This window comes from Ovis aries, chromosome 21 (assembly GCF_016772045.2).
Source record: "Ovis aries strain OAR_USU_Benz2616 breed Rambouillet chromosome 21, ARS-UI_Ramb_v3.0, whole genome shotgun sequence".
Classification (NCBI taxonomy): domain Eukaryota; kingdom Metazoa; phylum Chordata; class Mammalia; order Artiodactyla; family Bovidae; genus Ovis; species Ovis aries.
The window spans coordinates 37,649,746-37,677,194 of record NC_056074.1 but is presented as its reverse complement, the minus strand read 5'-3'; the positions used below and the strand labels follow the sequence as shown (position 1 = coordinate 37,677,194).

At 44.6% G+C, this 27,449-nt stretch overlaps 1 protein-coding gene across 1 annotated transcript; it reads left to right on the top strand.

Moving 5' to 3' along the window:
• The first annotated feature begins 212 nt into the window (after nucleotides 1–212).
• Nucleotides 213–27,449, top strand: STX5 (syntaxin 5). The gene is made up of 11 exons (XM_027959635.3): nucleotides 213–353; nucleotides 1,029–1,272; nucleotides 2,241–2,311; nucleotides 2,476–2,531; nucleotides 2,649–2,719; nucleotides 7,353–7,469; nucleotides 7,547–7,603; nucleotides 7,762–7,843; nucleotides 8,314–8,420; nucleotides 8,589–8,710; nucleotides 26,704–27,449. Exons 2-11 carry the CDS (start codon nucleotides 1,048–1,050, stop codon nucleotides 26,861–26,863), a joined length of 1,068 nt encoding a protein of 355 aa, XP_027815436.1. The 5' UTR covers nucleotides 213–353; nucleotides 1,029–1,047; the 3' UTR covers nucleotides 26,864–27,449.

Below are 27,449 nucleotides of genomic sequence, written 5' to 3'. Positions count from 1 at the left end.
ACGTAGAGCGCGGGCACCACCAGGGTCGCGGGCTCTTTAAGGCTCCATCCCTGAGGCTGGCCAGTCCCCTGGGGCCCCGGCTCTAGTTCCTTGGGGGCGGGGCCACAGGGGTAGCCTAGCCAATGGGAGGGCGAATTAACACCTGCGTTTTGGTCGAGGGGCGTGCCTCTTGGGTCGCCGAGCTCTAAGAGGCGTGGCACCGCCTTCCCGTCACCGGGGGTGGGGTTACGTGTGGGTGACGTGGCGGCTTCTAGTCTTTGGTCGGGTTTCGGCGGCTTCGGCTCCAGGGGGAGGAGGAGGTGACGATCTGGGAGATTGTAGCAGTGGCGGCGGCGGCAGGCGGCAAAAAGGAGGTAGGACTCGGTAGGGTCTGGCTGCCGTGCCTGCTCTGGGCCGCTCTTTCCGGGGACGGCGCCGGGCGGGGGGAAGGGAACCAGGGCCAAGCGGGCAAGTCCTGCCGGCCCGGCTCGGAGTGAGCGAATACCTCGCTGTCCAATTGGAAAAGCCCCTTTAAGAAGGACGTCCGCGTTAGCTAATCAGTGTTTGCAGACTTCCAGAAGGTGGGACTTGGGCGAGGCGAGGGTGGGACTTCCTGCTTCAAATAAACACCTAGAGATTCCCCCCTCCGCCCACCGAAGTGTGTCCCTCTGAGGTGGTCCGTCACCGTTTCTCCCTGAGGAGTCGGAGGAACTCTTGGATACGAGAGGGCCCAGTTAGAGCCTGGGGCAGTTGCACGGGACGGGCTGGAGCCACAGGACCTGGCTCTGGCCCTGCCTCTACTTCAGGGCCCCGGCCCGCGCTGTGGCCGCCGGAACCAAGTTGGAAGAAGAGTCTGAGGAGGGGGACGGCTTGGGCCGCAGATGAAGCAGGATCCTGTCAGCTGCGGGCCGGTCCCAGGATCTGCGTGTGGCTTCGGGCTCGAAACTCCGTGCCAAGTTCAGAGGGGCCCCGAAGAACTGCTGGTTGGGGCGGGGGGATTGGTGGAGAAGGAGGCTGCCTGGGGAATGACACTCTCCCCTCCACCACAGTCCGAGGTTATGCGTCTCAATGATCCCGCGGAAACGGTACGGATCTAAGAACACGGATCAGGGTGTCTACCTGGGTCTCTCAAAGACACAGGTCCTGTCCCCTGCAACTGCTGGCAGTAGCAGCAGCGACATCGCCCCTCTGCCCCCTCCAGTGGCCCTGGTCCCTCCCCCTCCCGACACCATGTCCTGCCGGGATCGGACCCAGGAGTTCCTGTCAGCCTGCAAGTCCCTGCAGAGCCGTCAGGTAAGGACCTGGACTGGGAGAGGCAGTGAGTCTTACTCAAACCTGGGAGAGGGGATGCTCCAGCACCGTAATTCTTGGGGGAGCCTGATGGAGACCTGGTCCAGCTTGGGATGGTAGGATCTAACAAGCAGCAGAGAAAAGTTGGGCTAGCTAATCTAGAGGCAAGGATCCAGACTTTGTTGTTGTTTTATTTAATCAGGAATCTAGGGTTGCTATTCTGTAACGAATACTTCAGGGCAAGAAGTGATTACAGTATATTTGGTTTGGATAAGGAACAGGTTCTAGAAAAAACCTTTATTTAGCTCAGAGACAAACGCTTTAAATTCTCATTCCAGTATAATTCTACCAAGTTTGCTTTGTGACAACATGGAAGTTAATCTAGTTGGACCTCAGTTTTTATATCTGTAAAATGAAAGAAACTTTCCAAGTAAAGTAATTTTAATAAAATCACCTGGGAGTGTTTTTTTAAAAAATTTGATTCCTTTGGTCCAGACTTTCTGAATCCAAGTGGAAACTGAGTAACTGTGATTTTAAATATTTTTATTGCTCAGTTCTTGTTTACAATTGCTCTTCTATATCCACTCCAAGAGCTTCCTGTTCATCCTCTCAATTCCCCAGTTGGAGGAATAGAATGGTAATACTAGTTACCATTTATTCAGTGCTTATCATGGACCTGGTATTTGGCTAAAATAATTTATAACCCTTATGTTTTTTAATCTTAGCAACAACAAAAGGAGATGTGTAGAATTGTCTCCATTTTACATAAGAGGAAACAGAGATTCAGAGCGGTTTAAGTCACTTGTCCCCAACCCCCCTTCTAGTAAGTGGTGGCATCACATTTTGTGTGGCCTGTCCAGCAGAGGATGCCGCTAGTGCTAGAGGGCGAGTTTAGAGGATACCTGGGGAATAGTGAAAGCTGGCAGTGGGGAGGGAAAACTAAAGTTTTACTTTTTGACGTTGCCTTTCAGAATGGAATCCAGACAAACAAGCCGGCTCTGCGTGCTGTCCGGCAACGCAGTGAATTTACCCTCATGGCCAAGTAAGTTGGGAGAAGTTATGTGGTGGGTTGGCTGGTGTCTGAGGAGAGGTAGTCTTGCCTGCGGTGACCTTGGTGGCGAGGACTGGGATTGGTTGTGCTGGTGCTAAGGTGGGAAAGGCCCTCTCCTTCCCTTCCACAGTGTTCTCATTTGTGCTCATTTGCAGGCGCATTGGGAAAGACCTCAGCAACACATTTGCCAAGCTGGAGAAGCTGACAATCTGTGAGTGTTCCTGAACCGTTCAGAGCTGGGCAGTGAACACCGGAGGGCTGAGGAACCATACTGTCTTGAGTCTGGTCTCCGACCTCACCTGTGGTGGCTTCTTGTTTGTCTCTGCAGTGGCAAAGCGCAAGTCCCTCTTTGACGATAAGGCAGTGGAAATTGAGGAGCTAACTTATATCATCAAACAGGTGAGCGACTAGCGGTCAGGAGAGTCGGGCATTCCAGTTGCATCACTTCCATCTTTTTCCCTTGCTCTAGAGTCTCAGAGCAAGTTTCTCTAGCCAACTCCAAACATCCTACTCCTCTGTTGTGTCAGTGGTCATCTACCATGTACAAAGCTGGACACTTAGCACACAAGCATTATGAGGCAGATACCAGCCTTTAAGAGCTTATTGTCTGGAAGAGGTATCCAGTCCCATAAACTCACACTTACAATGAATAGGCAGCAAGTGGCACAGAAAAGATCATACAAAAAGATGAACGAGATTCTGGGTACACTTGGAAAGATTTTATCGAGGAGGTGAAAACGGAGCTGGTTTCGAGGCTTGTGGAGAGGCACCAGAAGAACATTTGAGACAGAGGAAACAGTGCGCATCGGCATGTCTCATAAAAGGGAAGAGTTCAAGCCTTTGCTCAGATGTCCTGTGCTCAGGGAGGCCTATCTTGCTGTTTAATGCCCCAGCCCCTCCAGCTCCGATCTCCCTTACCTGGCTCTACTTGCTTGTTTATAGCACTTGATACATTCTAACAGTCTCTATAAAGCTGTGTCTGTTGTTTGTTTCCTCCCACTTACCTCCTGGACAAAAAAGAAAATAACAAATGGGAATGCCACAAGAGCAGAAATTTTCTTTCTCTTTGTTCACGGATGGATCCCAGACATCTGTGACAGGGTCTGGCGTGTAGTGTGCTCAATTGTTTAATTGTGTCTGTCTCCTTGTGACCACATGAACTGTAGCCTACCAGGCTCCTCTGTCCATGGAATTCTTCAGGCAAGAATACTGGAGTGGGTTCCCATTTCCTACTTCAGGGGATCTTCCCGACCCAGGGATCGAACCTGTGTCTCTTGTGTCTCCTCCATCGGCAGGCAGACTCTTTACCACTGCGCCACCTGGGAATTCCCTGGCATGTAGTCGTTGCTCAATGCTTGTTGATCACATGAGTGATCGGCAGCAGATGAGGCTGAAATTGTAGACTGGTAGCTGGTTTTAAAGACCATTGTGGGGCTTGCAAAGGAGTGTAGAATCAAAGACAGTTAGAACCTGGGTTCCAGTTCTGTCTGCAAGACACTGGTATAGCAGCTCTAACGATATGATTTGTTTCTTTCCCAGAATAATGTAATAAGGATAACGTGAGAAATTGAATGTCCGTGGGAGGAAAAAAAATGCCCTGGAGCATGAATGGGCAGAGAGGCGAGGGTAGAGGCTTGTGCAGTTGTCCGATATGAAGATGATTATGGCAGAGGCCAAAGGGCAGACATGTTGAAGAGATGCTGTGCTGAATGGGAGAGGGTTCCATCAACTCTTGGGGTGGTGTTATTACTCTTTTTAAAATATTTATGTGTTTGCCTGCATTAGGTCTTCGTTGTGACACGTGGGACCTTCACTGCGTCCTGGGGGATCTTTCCTCATGGTGCACTGATTCTCTAGTTAACGGCGTGTGTGCTCAGTAGTTGTGGCATCTTGGCTTAGTTGCTTCAGACCATTTGGGATCTTGGTTCATTAACCAAGGATTGAACCCGAGTCCCCTGCTTTGCAAGGCAGATTCTTAACCACTGGACTACCAGGGAAGTCCCTGTTGGAGAATTATTGCATAGGTAACCACTGACTGGATTGAGACAGACTTCAAATCCCAGGCTCACCACTTATAATATGACCTTGGGTAAGCTACCTTATCCTGGAGAAGGAAGGGGAAAGATCCCCTAGAGAAAGAAATGGCAACCCACTCCAGTATTCTTGCCTGGAAAATCACATGGATGGGGGAGCCTGGCAGGCTACACCCCTTTTAAAGAAAAAGGTGATGATAATAGTGCCCACCTTGCAGGGTTGTTGTGAGGCTTCACTGGTTTATTTTTTCAATCCCTCACATTACTGAGTGACTTTTGGCTGCCTGGTTCTGGGGATTCAACAACAAAAAAGACCCATGTGATCCCTGCCTTTGGGAACTTCGTTTCCAAGTGGGTGAACCAAACAGTATCTGCTGCTGCTACTGCTAAGTCGCTTCAGTCGTGTCCAACTCTGTGCGACCCCATAGGCAGTAGTCCACCAGGGTCCCCTGTCCCTGGGACTCTCCAGGCAAGAACACTGGAGTGAGTTGCCATTTCCTTCTCCAATGCATGGAACTGAAAAGTGAAAGTGAAATCGCTCAGTTGTGTCTGACTCTTAACGACCCCATGGACTGCAGCCTACTGGGCTCCTCCATCCATGGCATTTTCCAGGCAAGAGTACTGGAGTAGGTTGCCATTGCCGTCTCCAAAACAGTATATAAGTAAACAGAAAATAAATTTCAGGTGGTGGGACATCCTATTAAATAAGGAGAGTGAGCTCCTCAGGGTAAGGGACACTTTATATGGGGTGATCTGGGATGGCCTAGCTGAGGAAGGGACATGGAGACCTGAATGGTAAGGAAAAAATTGATCATCCAAAGATCGGAGGGGGCACATTCTAGAAAGTGGGAGCAGCAAAGGGAGAGGCCTGAGGCCTGAGTGACTTTGATACATTTGACACATGTGGAAGAGGCCAGTGTGGCTGCAGCCAGCCAGTGAGAAGGAGGCCAGTGGGGGTAAGGCCAGAGGAGTGGGCAGACCAAGACCATATAGCTATGTAAGCTGGTGAGGAATGTGGACTCTTTTCTAGATTTAGTGGGAAGCTCTTAGAAGATTTTAAGAGTGGAGATGACATACATGCCCTGTTTTAGGTTTGGAGGATCACTCTGATTGTTGTGTAGAAAATGGCTTGTTGGGGGCAGACTCTGAAAGGAAGGTCACTTAGAAGGCTCTGGGCGATTTTCAAGAGAGGACAGTTTGGACTAGAGTGGCTTTGTTAGAGAAGAAAATGAGTGGACATATTCAGAGCGTATGTTGGAATCAGCTGGGTTCTTTGTGGGTTCCTTATAGATTAAGGGAAGGGAGGAATTGAAAATGACTTGCTAAGTTTTTGGTCTGAGCAGCTGGTGAATGGTGGTGCCATTTACCAAAATGGCACAGAGGAAGGCAGAATAGCTTTTCAGGGCAGGTGGGGGATAAAGAGTTGCTTTCTGTGTTAAGTTGAAGAGAAAGTCATAAGCTGCTTAGCAAGTTGTGTGGTGCACGGTAATCAAACCCAGGGCTGCTGTTCTGTTCACACAGTCTGAATACATAGTAAACGCTCAGTGAAGGTTGTCGTTGTGCTGTTGCATAGAGGTTGGGTTAAAGAGTTGTCCATATGTGACTTAGAAGCTTTTAGCTTGGGCACCAAAGTGGGGAGTAGTGGCTTTTTCTCAGCTCCTGGGGGAGGAGATTTTACGGGAGAAAACCTGGAATACAATTTCGGCTACATGGCTGTCAGTACCAGAAATTGTCCAGGGGACTCGAGAATCCTTGGGGCTGGGGTACTAATTCAGGGGACTGTTGGAGGGATTCTAGAAGTTGCCTGATCTAGTATTTTTTAGCCTATTTTTTGAGCTATTTGTGACCCCTTTCCCCTCCCCCTCCTCTTTCTCCTCTGGTCCTGCCCTGGACCTAGCTGCTCTGGGGCAAGCTTTCTCTGCCACTCCCGGTCAGTCCTTCATCTCCCTTGTTTTATGAGGCCCTCAGCAGGCAGGATTGGGAAAGCAGAGGATCCACCGGCCTCGTGTAGAAAGCCTGGCTGTGCTACTAACTCCTGTATAAAGTTCGATGAGTTACACCTTTCACTCTTTTGCAATAGTAATTTTAAATATATTAATTAGAATAATTTAAAATAGAAATTTAAAATAATTTAAAATATGTGTGTGTGTTTAAGTCCCTCAGTCGTGTCTGACTCTTTGCAACTCCATGGACTGTATAAGTCTACCAGGCTCCCCTGTCCATGGAATTGTCCAGGCAAGAATACTGGCATGGTAGCTATTCCCTTCTCCAGGAGATGTTTCTGACCCAGGGATTGAACCTTGGTCTCTTGAATCTTTACCATCTAAGCCACCAGGGAAGCCCATATATATATTTGGCTGCACCAGGTCTTAGTTGCAGCATGCAGCTTCACTGCAGTTCAAGATTCTTCAATTTTCATTGCAGCACACGGGCTCTTTAGTTGTGGTGTGTGGGATCTAGTTCCCTGACCAGGGATCGAACCTGGGCCTCCTGCACTAGGAGTGCAGTCTTAGCCACTGGACCCCCAGGGAAGTCCCTGCAGTAGTAATTTTTTAAAAGGAATTGTGTATATAGAAACCATTTCATTGATGTTTCTAGGACTCCTCCCATCTCCTGAGTACAGCACAGATGCTTTGTTGGTCAGCACGCTCTGGGTCTGAGATTCTGTCCTTTTAAGGGGTCTGTGGCCATGAACAGGGCCTCACAGTAGTGAGTAGGGCAGTAGGGTGGAGGGAGTAAGCAACTCAGTTCTTTACAAACGGACGAGGCCATGTTTCACCTCTTTCCGGCTCTACTCTTCAAGGACTGAGCCAGAGCAAGCTCCAGAGGTTGGACTGCACCAGCAGGCCCTTCTGGTCTGACTGAGACAGCATCACCCCTGCTAGTATGTCCGTCCTGCCATCCCTGCCAGCGATGTCCATGTGGGAAAGGCACTGGCTAAGGACCCCCCCCCCCCCATCCCCCGGTTGATACTGTTTTTCCGTTGGCTCTTTCACCAGGACATCAATAGCCTCAACAAACAAATCGCCCAGCTTCAGGACTTCGTGAGGGCCAAGGGCAGCCAGAGCGGCCGGCATCTGCAAACCCATTCCAACACCATCGTGGTCTCCCTGCAGGTGGGACCAGGGAGAGGGGGCGGCAGAAGGGAGGAGGCGTTGTCTTCTCTGGCTGACCCTCTCTCCTCCTCTTCTAGTCGAAACTGGCCTCCATGTCCAACGACTTCAAGTCAGTTTTAGAAGTGAGGACAGAGGTGAGAAGAAGCTGGGTAGGAGGGATAGGAATCTGGGCATGAGGGCCCCAGAGGGCAGTGGGAAGGGCAAGGGCAACAGTGTCATGGGCAGCAGGGGGAATCTAATGTGCCCGCTTTCCAGAGGCCTCAGGACCTTTGCATTTCTTCCCCAAACCCAGAACCTGAAGCAGCAGAGGAGCCGGCGGGAGCAGTTCTCCCGGGCGCCTGTATCAGCCCTGCCCCTTGCCCCCAACCACCTGGGTAAGTCACAGGCAAGTCAGGGAGCCCTGAGGGTAAGGCCTAGTGACTCTGGGTCTGAGGGTATCTCCCTAAGGCAGGGGTTGGGTAGGAGAGCGGAGGGTCAAGGAAGTTGCTAGGCTTTCTCAGAGGTCACTCCTGATGCCTGGGATCTATGGTCCACACCTAGTCTCCAGCATTCTCCCTGTTGAGGGTGAATCCAGTCATGTTCAAAAGAATGAGCTTTTTAAATTTTTGGTCCACTTAGTCATTATATTCACAGTCTGTCATTTCATTCTCAAAACCACCCTTTGAGAAAGCAACTGTCATTATCCCCCATTTTACAGGTGAGGAAACTGAGGCTCAGAGAGGTTAAATGACTTGTCCAGGGTCACAAGGCTAGTAAGTGCCAGAGCTGGGATTCAAATCCAGAGAATATGGGCTTTGAACCTTTTAACTGCTAAGAAGTGCCATGCTGTCTTTCTTCCCCACAGGGGGCGGTGCTGTGGTTTTGGGGGCGGAGTCCCGAGCCTCTGGGGATGTGGCCATTGACATGATGGACTCTAGGACCAGCCAGCAGCTGCAGCTCATTGACGAGCAGGTATCCACGCTCTGAGGCAGGGAGGAGTTGCTCCCCTGTTTTCTTGTGTGGTCACAAGCAAGTGTTTGGAATGTGCTGTGGGTGGAATGGCAAACTGGAAAGCCCCAGAGAGGCAGGACCCACCCTCAGAAGCTCCTGGTGTTCATGTACGCTCTCTCTCCTCTGAAGGATTCTTACATCCAGAGCCGGGCAGATACCATGCAGAACATTGAGTCCACAATTGTTGAGCTGGGCTCCATCTTCCAGCAGTTGGCACACATGGTTAAGGAACAGGAAGAAACCATTCAGAGGTGAGACACTTTCTCTCTTTAATCTCAAAACCAGAAGCCTTGTCTTCCCTGTGGATTGGCATCCTAGAGGTCCCCAGGGACAGCTTAACGCCCTTTGGAAGAGAAGAGTGAATCCTGTCCACACATAAGGTCCAGTTCACCTGTCTCCATCCACACCACAAGTATTAATTGAGCACCTGTTCCATGTCAGGCACTGTCATAGGCGCTGGGGATACGGTGATGAGTAGAACAGTTAAGTCTGTTCTGTGAAACTTACTTTGTAGTATGGAATTCGATAGAGTGAGTAAGGACAACTGTTTAAAAAGAATCGAGAAGAAATTTTCAGGTGGTGATAAGGGCTAATACTGAAATGGATGCAGTGTTGAGAAAGTGACAGAGGAGGAATATCAGATTGGGTGGCAGGGCAGGCTGCTCTGAAGGCTTTGTATTGAAGCAGAGACGTGAATGACAAGAGGGATCCAAACACTCAAAGGAAAGGGTAAGAGTAGTCTAGGCAGTGTGGACAGTCAGAACAGAGGCCATACAATGGGACAGTCTTACTTTATTAAAGAATCAAGAAGGCCAGTGGAGCTGGAAAGCAATGAACAGGAAGAGAGAAGTGCAGTATGAGGCTGGAGGGAGGTAGGCAGGGCCAACCCACAGAAGGCCCCTCTGGTCCCTGGTACCCTTGCTACTGCACAAGGCATTTTATCTGATCCTGTTCTTTGGTGCTTGGCATTCAGTCAGTCATAGAGATACAGCCAAAGACAAAAGAGACAAAGATCCCCGCCCTCGTGGAATGTACATCATAGTAGGGCAGATGATTTAGAATATACGTAATAAGTAAATGGTCCAGTGTATATTTTTGACCAGTGATAAATCCATAAATAAAAGCAGAGTAGGGTAAATTAATCAGGAGTTCTAGGTTTGGAGGAGCAAGTTGTAATTTTAAATAAGGATGGCTGTGGTAGGCCCTATTAAGAAGATGACATCCTTCCAAGACTGGGGGAAAGTGAGGGAGTTTGCTGCATGGATATACGGAGAAGAGTACCAGGCAGAGGGAAGAGCCTATGTAAAGGCCTTCAGGCAGGAATATGTCTGTTGAGTTAAAGGATAGCAAAGAAGCCACTGCATCTGGCGACAAGTGAGAAGAAGAGTAGTACCAGGTGAGGTTAGAGGGGCGATGGGAGACCAGATCAGGTGGGGCCTTTTAAAGCCAATGTGAAAAGTGAAAGTGAAAGTTGCTCAGTTGTGTCTGACTCTTTGTGACCCCATGGACTGTATAGTCCATGGAATTCTCCAGGCCAGAATACTGGAGTAGGTAGCCGTTCCCTTCTCCAGGGGATCTTCCCAACCCAGGGATCGAACCCAGGTCTCCCTCATTGCAGGTGGCTTCTTTACCAGTTGAGCCACAGGGAAGCCCAAGTGGGGAGCCATTGCAGGGTATTGATTGATCTGATTGATTGGCCATGCTAGGTTTTCATTGCTGCAAATGGGCTCTAGCTGTGGCAAGCAGGTAGCTTCTCTGTGTTTTAGGGCAGTGGCCTTTGGGCGTGCAGGCTCAGTAGTTGTGGTGCATGGGCTCAGTTGCCCTGTGGTGTGTGGAATCTTCCCAGACTAGGGATCAAACCCATGTCCACTGCCTTGGCAGGTAGATTGGACCACCAGGAGAGAAAAAGAGTTTATGATAACTCCAGGCTTTTGATGTGAGCAATTGAAGGGATTCGTGTCCTTCACTTGAAATAGAACTAGTTACTCAAGACAGAGCAGATTTGGGGCAAAATAAGTTGTGTTCCAACAAGAAGTGGACAGTTGTCTGTTAGACATCTGAGTGGAAATAGTGAACAAGCTGATAGATGTAAGGAGTTGAAAAGACAGGTTATGGGCCAAAAATGGGCAGAATTGAACTTTGAAACTAGGCCAAGGGAGTTCCAAGAAAGAGGAGGATCAAGCGCTGAGTCCCAAAGGCTATTTCTGGAATTAAGTCTCAGTCCCAGGAAAGGACACTGAACAGGAGCACAGCTTGTGAGAGAGGAAGAAAAATGAATGAAGGTGATGTCCTGAGAGTCAGGAGGAGAAAGTAAGTCAGGGAAAGAATGACCAGCTGTGACAGATTTTGCTTTGAGGCCAAGCAAGAAAAGAGCTGAGAGTTTAATTAGTCTGTTTAGTTCATTAATATTTAGTGTAATATTCGCTAAGGCTGGATTTAGATCTGCCATTTTACTGTTTTTTTTGTTTTTCTCTTCTCTCTCTCTCTCTTTTTTTTTTTTGTTCTTCCTCCTTCTTTCCTGTCTTGAACAGTTGCAAAAATCCATATAAATTTGCTGGTATTTTAGCTATATGTAATTGGTTGGTTTTTTTTTTTTTTTTTTAGTGGTTGCAATGGGGATTATAATATGCCTCATTAACTCCTCCCAGTCTGCTTCATACAAAATGTGAGAACTTTTGAACCCCCCTCCTTCATCTTTTATGCTCTAGTTGTCACATTTGTTGTATCTACATAACTTTACAAATCCCACAATACCATAGTATAATTTTTACCTTAAAGAAATTAGAGGAAAAAGTAGTCTTTTGTGTTACTCATATATTTACTCTTTGCATTGCTCTTCATTTCTTCCTGAATACCCAGTTTCCATCTGGCATCACTTCCCTTAAACTTGGAGAATCTTCTTTAGTACCTGTTTTAAAAATGCATTTTGAGTTTTGGTTGTGCTGGGTCTTTGTTGCTGCGTGTAGACCTTCTCCGATTGCATTGAATGGGAGCTCTCGAGCTGTGGTGCTCAGGCTCTTGCTGCAGAGCCTGGGGCTCTAGGGTGCTTGTGCTCAGTAGTAGGGGCTCACAGCCTTTAGAGCCTGTGGGCTCAGTAATTGCAAGCACAGGCTTAGTTGCCCCAAGGCATGGGAAATCTTCCTTGACCAGGGATCGAACCTGTGTTCCCTACATAAGCAGACAGTACAGATGCTTAACCCCTAGACCACTAAAGAAGTCCTCTTTAGCACTTTTTATCATGCAGATCTACTAATGACAAATTCTTTTATCTAAAATTTCATTATTTCACCCACATTTTTGAAGAATCGTTTCTCTGCTTAAAGTGCTTTAAATATATCATTCTACTGTCTTTTAGCCTTTCATTCCTAATGAGAAGTCAGTGGTAATTCTAACTTTTGTATGTAATCTCTGACTGCTTCTCTTTTCAATTTTTTTTTTTTTCTTTTCTGTGGTTTTCAGCAGTTGATCACTTATGTACCTAGATGTGGTTTCCTTTGAATTTATGCTGCTTGGGGTTCTCTGAGCTTCCTGAATCTGTAAATTTATGTCTTTCACAAAGTTTAGGAAATATTTCACCATTATTTCTTTCGGAATTTTTTCTGCCTCTTTCTCTGTCTTCTTGCAGAATATATATGTATACATATGTATAATCAACTGTAGGAATTTCTTGGTGGTTCAGTGGTTAGGACTCTGTGCTCTCACTGTTGAAGGCCTGGGTTTGATCCCTGGTGGAAGAACTAAAATCCCATGAGCAGTGCAAAGTGGCTCCCCCCAAAAGTCCACTGTAACTATATTTTGTTGAGATATATGTACATATATATATCTCAACAAATTGCATCTTATTAAGATGCATTTAGTGTCAGCTGTCCCTACATTATCAAGAACAAATTTGATCATTTGATTGAGGTGGTAATAAATGATCTCTGTTTTTAAGAGTATATTTCTTCTCTGTAGTCAGCAAATGATTTATTGGTATACTGTTCCTCAAGACCCTTTAATCTGTTTTTAGGAGCCAGTTATGATGCTTATCTGCTCTGAATCAATTTATCAAATTCAGGTGCACTTTTTTTCTATAAACAAAAGTTTTTCTTTATTAACTGCATGAGCTGAAGTTCATTTTAATCAGGCTGGATAAAACCTTAATTATTTTCCTGTATTTTCAGAGTAAGTAGTTTGTGGAGCAGGTGCCAATATAGAGGTTAAGGAGGTTTTAATTCTTGTTTTAATTCTTCCTTGTTTTTGAGTATCATTATGGACTTAAGGGTTTTGTTTATGTTTTATGTTACAGTTAGTTAGGATAATGATTATTTTCAGTGTTCAGATTCTTCCCAGTTTGTCCAGTGAAAGACAAGAGGTTTCTGTTTTGGTTTTTTTAAAAGAATGGAAGAAAATAAATGTATGTTTGTATTGTATCGGGAATGATCCAACAGAGAAATAAAAATTGATTCTATAACAGGAAAGGGGAAGAATTCTTAAAGTTTATGTCCTGGAGCAGGTGAGAGGAAGTGGGAGCCAGTGTATAAGTAGAAGACTTGAATTTAAGATGAGCTAGTGATAGCTGGGCAAAGAAAAGGCAATGGCACCCCACTCCAGTACTCTTGCCTGGAAAGTCCCATGGTTGGAGGAGCCTGGTAGGCTGCAGTCCATGGGGTCACTAAGAGTCAATACAACCAAGTGACTTCAGTTTCACTTTTCAGTTTCATGCATTGGAGAAGGAAATGGCAACCCACTCCATTATTCTTGCCTGGAGAATCCCAGGGACGAGGGAGCCTGGTGGGCTGCCATCTATGGGGTCACACAGATTCAGACACGACTGATGCGACAGCAGCAGCAGCAGCAGTGATAGCTGGGAAAGCAGATGTTTTCTGCTCCCCCCAAGGGGAGGGACCAAGATAACTGAACTCAGCACTGTATCAATGGCTGGTACTCAACACCTACTAGTTGAATAAATAAACATCCTTTTAACCATCGTTTGCCAAAGCTGGATGTTCATAGGAACCCCCTATAGAGCTTATAAAAAAAGAGTATCTTGCCAGCCAGTGACTGGCAGCCTTTGCATAAGGCAGGGCCTGGCAACTAACCAGACCAGGGGCCAGCCACGCCTACTGGACCACCTCTGCCTAGTCATCCCCATCACAACAGAGGGGCCCACGCAATATGGGACAGCCCTGGAGCATACAGCTCTGGTAATCGGGATGGGATGCATAGGACAGCTCCTACAAAAGGCCATTTCTCTAAGGTCAAGAAATGACCAACCTGCCAGATACATGGAAATAGAAACAGCAACTTGAACAAAGTGAGGTTACAGAGGAGGTTGTTCTGATCAAAGGGACAAGACCCCAGAAGAAAAACTAAGTGAAGTGGAGATCGGTGAACTCCATGATAGAGTTCAAGGTAATGATCATAAAGATGAAAGAACTCCAGAGAAGAATGGATGAACACAGTAAGAAATTTAACAAAGAGTTAGAAGATACAAAGAAAAACCAAACAGATGAACATAAATGAAATGAAAAATACACTAGAAGAAATCAACAGTAGACTAAATGACATAGAGGAATGGATCAGTGATTTGGAAGTTAGAGTAGTAGAAATCACTGAAGCTAAAAAGAAAAAAAAAAGTGAGCACAGTTTAAGAGATTTCTAGGGCATCAAGTGTGCTAACATCTGCGTTATAGGAGTTCCAGAGAAGGGAAAAAGAGACAGAGACCATATTTAGAGATATAATTGCTGAAAGTTTTCCTGACCTGGAAAAGGGAATAGACATCCAAGTCCAGGAAGCCCAGAGAGTCCCAAACAGGATCAACTCCAAAGAGGACCACAACAAGACACATTGTAATTAAAACGGCAAAAATTAAAGACAAAGAGAGAATATTAAAAGCAGCAAGGGGAGACTTCCCTGGTAGTCCAGTGGCTCCAAAGATAAGAACGCTTGAATATGTAAAGGAAATACTAACAGACATAAAGAGAGAAATTGACATAAAGGGAGGAATTGAATAGTAGGAGACTTTAATATCCCATTTATATTAATGGACACGTCAGACTAGAAGTCAATAATGTGTCATTTAGGCACTGGCCCGAAATGACACACTAGACTAAATGGGCTTATACAGAGAACAATTCTCCAAAAGCAGCAGAATACAAATTCTTTTCAACTGCATATGGAGCATTTTCCAGGACATACTACATGCTAGGCCACAAAATGTGCATGTGTACCAAGTCGTTTCAGTCATGTCTGACCCTTTGTGACCCTATGGACTGTAGCCTGCCATGCTCCTCTGTCCATGGATTCTCCAGGCAAGAATACTGGAGTGGGTTGTGATAGAACACAAAACAAGTCTTAGTAAATTTAAGAAAATTGAAATCATAGCAAGCATCTTTTCCAACCACAGAGCTGTAAGAATGGAAATCAACTACAAAAAAAAAAAAAAGAAATCAACTATAAGAAGAAAACTGCAAAAAACACAAACAAGTGGAGGCTAAAAAATATGTTGCTAAACAAACAGTGGATCACTGAAGAAATAAAAGGAGAAATAAAAATTACTTGGAGACAAATGAAAATAATCCAAAATATGTGGGACTTCCCCGCAACAGCTGTTCTAAGAAGGATGTTTATAGTGGTATAAGCCTGCTTCAGGAAATTAAAATCTCAACTAAACAACCTACCCTTACACCTGAAGGAACTAGAAAAAGAACAAATCCAAAGTTAGTAGAGAAAAGAATAAAAATTAGAGCAGAAATAAGTGAAATAAAGACAAAAAAAATAGAAAAGATCAATGAAACTAAGAAGAGACAGACAAGATTGATAAACCTTTAGCCAGACTTATCAAGAAGAAAAAAGAGAGGGCCTAAGACAATAAAAATCAGAAATGAAAAAGGAAAAGTTATAACTGATACTACAGAAATACAAAGGATCAAAAGAGATTACTATGGAAAACTATATGTGAATAACATGGACAACCTAGAAGCAATGGACAAATTCCTAGATATGTTTAATCTCCCAAGATGAACTAGGAAGAAATAGATGATATGAACAGATGAATTATCAGTAATGAAATTGAATCAGTAATTTTTTAAATTTTTATTTGCTTAGTTTTGGCTATGCTGGGTCATCATTGCTGTGGGTGGGCTTTCTCTAGTTGTGGCAAGCAGGGGCTACTTTCTCTTTGCAGTGTGAAGGCTTCTCATTGCAGTGATTTTTCTTGTAGAGCATGGGCTCTAGAGGCTGCAGGCATCAATAGTTGTGGTAAACTGGCTTAGTTGCCCTGCAGCATGTGAAATTTTCCCAGACCAGGGATTGAACCCATGTCCCCTGCATTGGCAGGTAGATTCTTTCCACTGGACCACCAGGGAAGTCCTGAATCAGTAATTTTTAAAAATTTCCAACAGAAGTCCAGGACCAGATGGCTTCACAGGTGCATTCTACCAAATGTTAGAGAAGAGTTAATACCTATCCTTTACGAATTATTTCAAAACACTGCAGAGGAGGAAATGATTCTAAACTCATTCTACAAACCCAGCATCACCCTGATATCAAACCTAAGATATCACAAAAAATAAATTTACAGGCCGGTATCACTGATAAAACATAGATGCAAAAATTCTCAACATAATATTAGCAGACTGAATCCAACAATGCATTAAAAACACGTACCATGATCAAGTGGGAATATTTATTCCGGTGATGCAGGGATTTTCAGTATCTACAAATCCATCAGTGTGATATGCTACATTAAATAAATTGAAGAAAAATGCATGATTGTTGCAGTAGAGGCAAATATAAGAGTTTGACAAAATTCCACATCCATCTGTAATAAAAAAAAAAAAATACACAAAGTGGGCACAGAAGGAACATACCTCAACATAACAAAGGCCATATATGATAAGCCCCCAGTTAACACCATACTCAGTGGTGAAAAGCTGAAAGCATTTCCTTGAAATCAGCTACAAGAATGCTCATTCTCAACATTATATTACCCAGCATAGTACTGGAAGTTCCAGCCACAGCAATCAGAAGAAGAAAAAGAAATGAATCCAGATTGTAAAGGACGAAGTAAAACTGTCACTGTTTGCAGATGACATGATTCCATACATAGAAAATCCAAAAAGCTACTAGAGCTCATCAATAAATTCAGTAAAGTTGAAGGCTACAAAAGTAATTGACAGAAACCTGTTTCATTTTTATCTACTAGCAACAAACTATCAGAGAAATGAAAGAAACTCATTTACAGTCACGTCAAAGAGAATACTAAGGAATAAGTTTAAGGCAGTAAAAGAACAGTACTTTGAAAACTGTAAGACACTGATGAAAGAAACTGAAGAGGACACACATAGATAGAAATGATGTACCATGTTCTTGGGTTGGAAGAATTAGTATCATTAAAATGACTGTACTACTCAAAGCAATCTGCACATTCGGTGCAATCCCTATCAAAATACTAATGGCATTTTTCATAGACTAGAGCAAGTCATTTTAAAATTTGTATGGAAACACAAAAGACTAAACACTATCCAAAACAGTCTTGAGAAAGAACAGAGCTTGAGGTGTCATGCTCCCTGTCTTCAGATTGCACTACAAAGCTACTGCTGTAACTTTGATTACTATTAGAACAGTATGTTATAGTACTGAAACGAAAATGGGCTTCCCCAGTGCCGCAGTGGTAAAGAATCCACCTACAATGCAGGAGGCAGATGAGATGCTGGTTGGAACCCTGGGTTGGGAAGATCCCCTGAAGGAGGAAATGGCAACCCACTCCAGTATTCTTGCCTGGAAAATCCCCTGGATAGAGGAGCCTGTCGGGCTACAGTCCATAGGGTCACAAAGAGTCAAATGCAACTGAACACACCCTGTGAAATAAAATAGACATCAATGAAAGAGAATGAGAGCCCAGAAATAAATGTACATCAGTTCAGTTCAGTTCAGTCACTTAGTCACGTCCAACTCTTTGCGACCCCATGAATCGCAGCACTCCAGGCCTCCCTGTCCATCACCAGCTCCTGGAGTTCACTCAGACCCGTGTCCATCGAGTCAGTGATGCCATCCAGCCATCTCATCCTCTGTCGTCCCCTTCTCCTCCTGCCCCCAATCCCTCCCAGCATCAGAGTCTTTTCCAATGAGTCAACTCTTCACATGAGGTAGCCAAAGTACTGGAGTTTCAGCTTTAGCATCAATCCTTCCAAAGAAATCCCAGGGCTGATCTCCTTCAGAATGGACTGGTTGGATCTCCTTGCAGTCCAAGGGACTCTCAAGAGTCTTCTCCAACACCACAGTTCAAAAGCATCAATTCTTTAGTGCTCAGCCTTCTTCACAGTCCAGCTCTCACATCCATACATGACCACAGGAAAAACCATAGCCTTGACTAGATGGACCTTAGTCGGCAAAGTAATGTCTCTGCTTTTGAATATACTATCTAGGTTGGTCATAACTTTTCTTCCAAGGAGTAAGCGTCTTTTAATTTCATGGCTGCAGTCACCATCTGCAGTGATTTTGGAGCCCCCAAAAATAAAGTCTGACACTGTTTCTACTGTTTCCCCATCTATTTCCCATGAAGTGATGGGACCGGATGCCATGATCTTCGTTTTCTGAATGTTGAGCGTTAAGCCAACTTTTTCACTCTCCACTTTAACTTTCATCAAGAGGCTTTTAGTTCCTCTTCACTTTCTGCCATAAGGGTGGTGTCATCTGCATATCTGAGGTTATTGATATTTCTCCCAGCAATCTTGATACCAGCTTGTGTTTCTTCCAGTTCAGCATGTCTCATGAAGTACTCTGCATAGAAGTTAAATAAGCAAGGTGACAATATACAGCCTTCACATACTCCTTTTCCTATTTGGAACCAGTCTGTTGTTCCATGTCCAGTTCTAACTTGCTTCCTGACCTGCATACAGATTTCTCAAGATGTAGGTCAGGTGGTCTGATATTCCCATCTCTTTCAGAATTTTCCACAGTTTCTTGTGATCCACACAGTCAAAGGCTTTGGCATAGTCAATAAAGCAGAAATAGATGTTTTTTTGGAACTCTCTTGCTTTTTCGATGATCCAGCACATACTTATGGTCAATTAATCAATGACAAAGGAAGTACGAATATACCGTTAAAGAGACAGTCTCTATAATAAGTAGTCCTGAGGAAACTAGATAGCTGCATGTAAAGGAATGAAATTAGAGCATTTTCTCACACCATAAAGTAAACTCCAAGTGTGGGAATTCCCTGGTGGTCTAGCAGTTAGGACTCTGCACTTACACTGCCAGGGGCTGGGGTTTGATCCCTGGTCAGGGAACTAAGGTCCTAGAAGCCACAAGGTGTGTCAACAAAAAAAGTAAAGTGGATTAAAGACCTAAATGTAAGGCCAAAAACCATAAAACTTCCTAGAAGAAAACTCAGGCAGAATACTCCTTGACATAAATCATAGCAATATTTTTTTTTTATCCATATCCTAAAGCAAACAAAACCAAAAGTAAACAAATGGGATCTAATCAAAGTTTTGCACAGCAAAGAAAACCATTGGCAAAACAAAAAGATAGCCTACTGACTGGGAGAATATATTTGCAAATAATACAACTGATGGGTTAACATACAAAATGTATAAATGGCTCATGCACCTCAACATCAAAAAATCAAGCAACCTGATTAAAAGAGCAGAGGGACTTCCCTGGCAGTCAAGTGGTTAAGACTCCACACTCCAAGGCAGAAGGTACAGTTCAGTCCTGGTTGGGGAGCTGGGATCCCGCATGACTCATAGGGTAGCCATAAAGAAAAAGAGCGGAAGACTTGAATGGATATGTTTTCTTTGTTTCCAAAGAAAACATACAGATGGCCAGCCGGCACCTGAAAAGATGCTTAACATCGTGAATCATTAGAGATATGCAAATCAGAACTATAATAAGACATCACCTCATACCTGTCAGAGTGGCTATCATCAAAAAGACCACAAATAAACTGTAGCAAGGGTAATGAAGAAAAGGGAACTCTTGTGCACTGTTGGTGGGAATGTAAGTTGGTGCAGCGACTGTGGAAAACAGTAGGGAGGTTCCTCAAAAAAGTAGAAATAGAACAACCCTATCGTTCAGCAATTCCACTCCTGGGTATATATTCAAAGAAAATGTAAACACTAGTTTGAAAAGATACATTCACCCCAGTGTTCACAGCAGCACTATTTAGAATAGCCAAGATATAGAAGCATTCTAAGTATCCATCAACTGATGAATGGATAAGGAAATGTGGTAGGTGTATATACAATGGAATACTCTCAACCATAAAAAAGAAAGAAATGTTGCCATTTGCAACAACTCTTGCAACAGTGAATAGATTTGGAGTGTAATAGGCTTAGTGAAATAAGTCAGAAGACAAATACTGTATGATAATCACTAAATGTGGAATCTGAAAAATAAGACAAATTAGTGAATATGACAAAAAAGAAACTGATTCAGATATAAGGAACAATTTAGTGGTTTATAGTGGGGAGGGGCACCATGCGGGTAGGGGATTAAGAGGTACAGGCTACTCTGTATAAAATAAATAAGCTACTAGGATATATTGTACAGTTTAGGGAATATAATCAATATTTTATAATATCGGTAAATGGAATATGTTGCTGCTGCTGCTGCTAAGTCACTTCAGTCGTGTCCGCCTCTGTGTGACCCCATAGACAGCAGCCCACCAGGCTCCCCCGTCCCTGGGATTCTCCAGGCAAGAACACTCGAGTGGGTTGCCATTTCCTTCTCCAATGCATGAAAGTGAAAAGTGAAAGTGAAGTCACTCAATCGTGTCTGACTCTGTGTGACCCCATGGACTGCAGCCCACCAGGCTCCTCTGTCCATGGGATTTTCCAGGCAAGAGTACTGGAGTGGGGTGCCATCGCCTTCTCCAAAATGGAGTATAACCTTTAAAAATTGTGACTCACTGTGTGGTACATCTCAAACATATAATATTTTAAATCAGCATCAATTTTTAAAATGAAAAGGAAAAATGAATGAATATAACAAAACAAAAGCAGATTCGTATAGAGAACAAACTAGTGGGTACTGATGGGGAGAGGGAAAGGAGAGGGGCAGGATAAGGGGAGGGGTTTAAGAGAAAAAGTATATATAAAGTAAATGACAAGAATGTACTTTACAGCACTGGGAATATAGCCAACATTTTATAATAACTTTTTAATAAATTGTTTAAATTCTTTACTGAATTTCTTACAATATTGCTTTTGTCTTATGTTTTGGTTTTTTGGCCACTAAGCATGTGGGATCCTAGCTCTCTGACCAGGGATCAAACCCACACCCCCTGTGTTGGAAGACAAAGTCCTAACCACCAGGGAAGTTCCTATAATAACTTTAAATGCAGTATAACCTATAAAAATTTTGTTTGACACCCGAAACTAATGTGATACCTTAAATCAGCTATACCTAATTATAAATGTATATTTTTTTCCTCTTAAAAAAAAATAAGAAGGTTCCTTGGAAGTCCACTACACTCACATCTGTGGAGTCAGAATCTCCAAGTGTGAGGCCAGGAACCTGTTTTTTCACCTTGCCCAGTTCTTCAGGCTGCTTCAGTGCTCTCAGTTTGGCAAGAAAGGCTATTAGCAGAGGATCTCAAGAAAGGAAGGTGTGGGCGTTTTGAGCAATCCGAAGGTTGACATACGCCTGCCCACTTGCTCTGAGGCCTTCAGGCAGTGCCCAGTCCTGGTGGTTCTTCACTGCCCCACAGCACCAGCAGAGCGCTTTTACTCTTGGTTGTTGATCGAGTGAAACTGGGTGAACACCTCCATCCGTGTAAAGCGGATTTCCCAACATTGATCCATCAAGCAGCCTCACATACTCAATTGGGCAATTTAAAAGCGCTGTGAAGACAGCTCTCTTGGTCCTAGAATCAGGAAGATTGACTGAGTCTTACCTGGTTCACCTGAGATCTAGGGAATCCCTTGCTGAGTTAGGCCATAAACACTAGAGCTTTTCAGGTGACAATGTATTTTGAATATTAAAATATTATAGATGCAAGGAATCAGATTTGTAAAAGTTGTTTGTATTCTTTCCCTAGTGTATATGTTTAAAATTGTTAGGGACTTCCCTGGCGGTCCAGTGGCTAGGACTCCAAACTTCCCATTGGATTTGGTCCCTGGTTTGGGAACTAAGATCCTCCATGGTTGTGTGTGGGGATGGGGGTGTGTGTGTGTGTGTGTGTGTGTGTATGTACTAAGATCCTCCATGGGTATGTGTGGGTGTGTGTCCATATCCTTCCCCCATGTGTGTGTGTGCACACTCTCAGTCACTCAGTCATGTCTGACTCTCTTCGACCCTTTGGACTGTAACCTACCAGGCTACTCTGTCCGTGGGATTTTCTGGGCAAGTGGGTTGCCATTTCCTCTTCGAGGGCATCTTCCTAACCCAGAATCCAACCTGCATCTCCTGCCTGCATTTTGGCTGGATTCTTTACTGATGAGCCATTGGAGAAGCTCCCCCCAAAAACACAAAAACCTGAAAGTCATTAAAAAAAATTATTTATGTATTAGTTTTGGCTGCTTTGGGTCTTCATTGCAGCAGACAGGATCTTTCATTTAGATCCGGGGGCTGAGTAGTTGAGATGTGCTGGCTTAGTCACCCCATGAAGTGAAAATGATAGTGCTGGTCGCTCAGTAATCTCCAACTCTTTGTGGTTTCCATGGGCTGTAGCCCACCAGGCTCCTCTGTCCATGGAATTCTCCAGGCAGAATACTGGAGTGGGTTTCCATTCCCTCCTCCAGGGGATCTTCCTGTCCCAGGTACTGAATCCAGGTCTCCAGCCCAGAGCATGTGAGATTTTAGTTTCCTGACCAGTGACAAAACCACTGACAGCACAGAGTTCTAACCACTGGACCATCAGGAAATCCCCTGGAAGATGGATTCTTAGCCACTGGACCCCTAGGGAAGTCCCTGAAAGCCTTTTATAAATAGAAAAATCGAATTACAGTATATATACAACTTGACAACTAATCTTCCTTGAAAGAGTGTCATAAAGTATTTTCCAGTGTTAGTAGTTATTTGTTCTTTGGTTTAGCAAGCCTTAGTTGTTGCTGCTGTAAGCTAGTCCTCCTGGATCTGGGGGTGGGGAGAGAACACAGGAGGCCGTGAACCGGTGCTGGTTGCAGAGAATGAGATTTGTTCTGGACATCTCGAGCGAGCTCACACTTCAAGGGACAGCCTAGAGGCATGGTTTGATGCTCGGAAAAGAGAGGGCTAAGCTAGAGATAAAGGACGTAGGAGTCAGCAGCTTCTTGGTGAAACCATGGAGGTAAATGAGACCACGCAGAGACAATGGGCAAAGTGAGAATAAGGCCCAAATAGATCCCCATGGATTCCAAGTGTACCTGGTGAAGGAAAGAATCTGTCCAAGAGACTGAAGTTTTAGGGAGATGAGAGAAAAAAGCAAAGAAATGTGTCCTTAGAAGCTGAGGTGGAAGGATTTTAGGGAGGAAGGAGTGGTTATTTCTTGGTGCCCCTGAGAAAGAAATGTGAATTAAGGATCCTCAGGTGTTACTTGTATCAGGGGGCTTGGATTAACTGGATCAGTGCCAGCAGGTTCAATTGAGCGGCTCAGAAGCAATCCAGCAGATTGAAACATGAAAGGAAAATAACAAGGGAGAGAAAATTTGTGGACAACGATATGAACAAGAAATTGAAATTCTGAAAGGATGATATTTTTATAGTAGACACAGATACTCGTGTGTTTGCTTCCTGCAAATGCCAGTGGATCTGGATTTTAGCACTCTCCTGAGAAACCACTGATTTATTCCAGATTTCTCACAGGAGACCTGGTTTGATTCCTCGGTAGGGAAGATCAGCTGGAGAAGGGATAGCCTACCCACTCCAGTATTCTTGGGCTTCCCTTGTGGCTCAGCTAGTAAAGAATCTGCCTGCAATGCGGGAGTCCTGGGTTGGGAAGATCCCCTGGAGAAGGGAAAGAATACCCACTGCAGTATTCTGGCCTGGAGAATTCCATGGACAGTATTGTCCATGGAGTTGAGAAGAGTCGGACACAGCTGACTTTCACTTTCTCCACCTGTAGTCTCCTGGGCCCCACCCTAGAATGTGAGACCTAAGAATTTGCCTTTTTTTTTTTTTTTTACCCCTGGCTTTGCTGCTCAGGTTCTGGGATCTTAGTTCCCTTACCAGAGATCCAGCCTTGGCAGTGAAAGCCCTTGAGTCCTAACCACTGGACTACCAGGGTATTTCCAGAATTTGCATTTTTGAGGACTTTCCTGGTGGTCCAGTGATTAAGACTCGGTGCTTTCACTGCTGTGGGCCCGAGTTTGATCCCTGCATGGGGAACTAAGATCGCAAAAGCTACTCAACATGGCCAAAAAAAAAAAAAAAAAAGAACTTGCATTTTTGAGATGCTTAATAGGTGATTCTTATTTTTTCTAAGTATAAAAAATACTACTGATCTAGAGTTCCTTGCGTTACTCGGTCATTTTCCTTTTCCCTCCAACTTATAGATTGAAAATTTTCAAACAATAGAAAAGTTGGGAGGATAGCAGAAGGGGCATCTATAATGATTCACCTAGATTCACCAACTGTTGACTTTTTATCACATTTACTTCCTCTCACCTTTGTTTTTTCTTGAATCATTTAAAAGTAGGTGCAGGGTCAGGGACCAGAGGGAAGTTCAAGAATGAGGGGACGTATGTATATCTTTGGTTGATTCATGTTGATACACAGCAGGAACCACCACAACACTGTAAAGTAATTATCCTCCAATTAAAAATAAATAGGCACTTCCCTGGTGGTCCAGTGGCTAAGACTCTGCACTCCCAGTGCAGGGGGCCTGGGTTCAATCCCTCGTCAGGGAACTAGATCCCACACGCTGCAACTAAGAGATCTTGCGTGCCGAAACTAAGACCTGGTGCAGCCAAATAAATATTTTAAAACAAATAAAGAACAATAAATAAACAAGGCTGTGTGCATGTAAAAAAAAAAAAGTAGGTGCAAACATCATGACAGTTTTTTCAAACATCGTGTGTTATCCCCAGATACTTCAGCAAGCATCTGCCAAGAATAAGTATTTCTCCTGAACAGCCACAATATCATGAAGTGAAAGTGAAGTCACTCAGTCCTGTCCGACTCTTTGCGAGCCCGTGGACTGTAGCCCACCAGGTTCCTCTGTCCATGGGATTCTCCAGGCAAGAACACTAAAGTGGGTTGCCATTTCCTTCTCCAGGGGATCTTCCCAACTGAGAGATCGAACCTGGGTCTCCTGCATTGCAGGCAGATGCTTTACCCTCTGAGCCACCATCAAACCTAAGAAATTGAACACTTCTCCAACACAACCCAATAATCAATCCATACTCAGATTTCCCCAACTCTTCGAAAAAAATTTAGCCTTTTCCTTTCAATTTAAGATTTAGACAACATTCATACATTGAATTGTTGTGTCTCTTTAGTCTGCCTTTTTGAGTGTGTGTGATAATTTACTTTGTTTTTAAGAGACCAGTACCTCTTATACAAAGTCATAGACATGTTTTTGTCCGATGTTTGTCCCTCTGATTAAATTAAGTTCAGTAGTTTCAGCCATCCCTGTAGGCAGTCATATCAGTAGACACTTGATGAGGTTCTCTTTATTGGTGATACCCTGTTTGGTCTCTTGTTCAAGGTGGTGACACTCAGACTTAAGTCATCAGTGGAGTGACACTTTGAGTCCTCTGTGCACTGTTTGTCCCTATGATTAAGTTCAGTACTTTCGGCCGGCTGTGTAGGTGATCACATCAGGAAGCACTTGATGAGGTTACCTCTTTATCGGCCTGCTGGTGATCCTTGTCTGATTTGTTTGAGAGTGTGTGTGGCAAAATGGTCATTTTCTAATTTGCTCATTTCTTCTACGTTAATTAGCTTATATTCTTCCATAAAGAAGGAACTTCCTCTCTTTAAAATTACTATTGAGTGATAGTAACTTCTTCCCTTGCACTAGTTTTCATTCACAGACTCCCATTTAAAATCTTTTATATGCCAGATTGCATTCATCATTCTTCCATTTTTGTTAAGTGAAGCCATTATAATTGCCAATATGATTGAGCTTTATTGGGTATGAGATGACAAGTGCATCCACACTGAGAAATGTAATTATACCAAAAACTAGGGAACCTAATACTTTAGCCTCTCTGACATAAATAGGGAGTCATGTAGAATCCAGGCTTCTGCATTTGGACAGAGATTAGGTTGTCATTCTCCTGACCACCTTACCAGGAACTTGGGCTTGCAGCCAGTGGCCCAGCCTTTCCTCTCACTTTCTTCCTTGATTATCAGGCTCCACCAACTTTTCTGACCTCACAGCTCCTAAAGGTCCCTGCTTCCAGTGACTCCCTTTGCAAAGACCAGGGTTTATATTTGGTTTTTAGGATTGTATATGCAGATTAGCTGGGAAATGTTTGATTTTCCTCAGCAATGTCTCAAGTGATTGCCATTCTTCTGAGGGCTTCTCTATATCCTAAGAGACATGTTCTAATATAGGGCTTTTCTCATCCCTTGATGTTCTGTCCATATCATCAGGTTCTTCCTTTCTCACTTAGAATAAGGGTTTCCTGACCATGATTTTCTGTAACCTTTCCCCCCTTATTACAAATCAGTACTGTTTATTAGAGGCTTCCCAGGTGGCCCTAGTGGCCTGCCCATGCAGGAGACGCAAGAGACACAGGTTCAAGCCCTGGTTGGGGAGATCCCGTGGAGAGGGAAATGGCAACCAGCTCCAGTATTGCTACCTGGAAAATCCCCTGGACAGAGGAGACTGGCTGGCTTCAGTCCATGAGGTTGCAAAGAGTTGGACACAACTGACCACATATTGTTACTTAGACAAAAATTAGTAAATACCGATGAGCAAAAAGTTATGTAGACATTTTGGATTCTCTTAGTATGGGTTGGGCACTTTTATATAACTCGCTTAGGCCTGACAAGGAACCTAGGATTTATATTATCTCGTTTTTTCTTCCTTTGCAGTTGAGGGAAATGAGACTTGAGGTTAAATGAGTGGCTTAGGTTCATTAGCTAATAAGTTGCAGAGCCAAGAATTGTTATATTACCCTTCCAGAGCTTTTTCCTCTATGTGTTCATGCTGAATTACTTCAGTTGTGTCTGACTCTGTGGGACCCATGGACTATAGCCCGCCAGGCTCCTCTATCCAGGGGATTTTTTAGGCAAGAATATATACATACATAAAAAATAAAATTCAACAGCAGTCTTTTTAATCCAACATTCTTCTCTTTCCCCTCCTCCCGAACCTATCCTCAGGATCGACGAGAATGTGTTGGGAGCCCAGCTGGACGTGGAGGCCGCCCACTCAGAGATCCTCAAGTACTTCCAGTCGGTCACGTCCAACCGGTGGCTCATGGTCAAAATCTTCCTCATCCTCATTGTCTTCTTCATCATCTTCGTGGTCTTCCTTGCCTGAACCCTCTCCACTCTGAGGCACTCCATGGGGGTTTGGAACCCTTCTGGGAGGGCAGGTGGCCAGAGCTGCCACTGAGCCTGTGCAGGGTGCTTGGGAGAAGGGCCCTGTTTCCTTGGAACTGCTAAGAATGACCACTGCCCTCGGTCCCCCACTCCTTGCCTCTGGCCACCCAGCCCTCCCCTCACCACCCTCCAGCCCATGAAACACACACGGTTCTGGATTTGGACTCTGCTGTGAAGTGGCTGGAAAGGAGCAGAGGCCAACTGAGGGGCTCGTCCGGGAGATTGTCTCCACCAGGAGATTTTTATAAACCCTCCCCAGCCTGTCGCAAAGGGAACTTTGGCAGCAAGGGGAGATGATGCCTTTCCCCACCTTCCTGAGAGCAAGGAGAGGAAGTGAAACTGCCCCAGGGACCAACTTTCCCATCTGGGTTAGAATTTGACTTCTTCCTCTCCACGACATGAGGCAGGGGGCCCTGAGCCCCTCGGCGGCCTGCACAACCCCAACTTTGGCTGCAGGTGACTCTCAATCTGCCAAACGTGCTGCAGCCCGTTTTCTCCCAATTACAGCAAGACTGTCAGCCTCA

What these genes read in the sequence shown, in the direction of transcription:
- STX5 (XM_027959635.3), top strand. Translation starts at nt 1,048, where the DNA reads ATGATCCCGCGGAAACGGTACGGATCTAAGAACACGGATCAGGGTGTC. An exon ending in CCTTGCCCCCAACCACCTGG is followed by an intron (nt 7,844 to 8,313) that starts GTAAGTCACAGG and finishes TCTTCCCCACAG; the next exon opens with GGGGCGGTGCTGTGGTTTTG. An exon ending in TGCAGCTCATTGACGAGCAG is followed by an intron (nt 8,421 to 8,588) that starts GTATCCACGCTC and finishes TCTCCTCTGAAG; the next exon opens with GATTCTTACATCCAGAGCCG.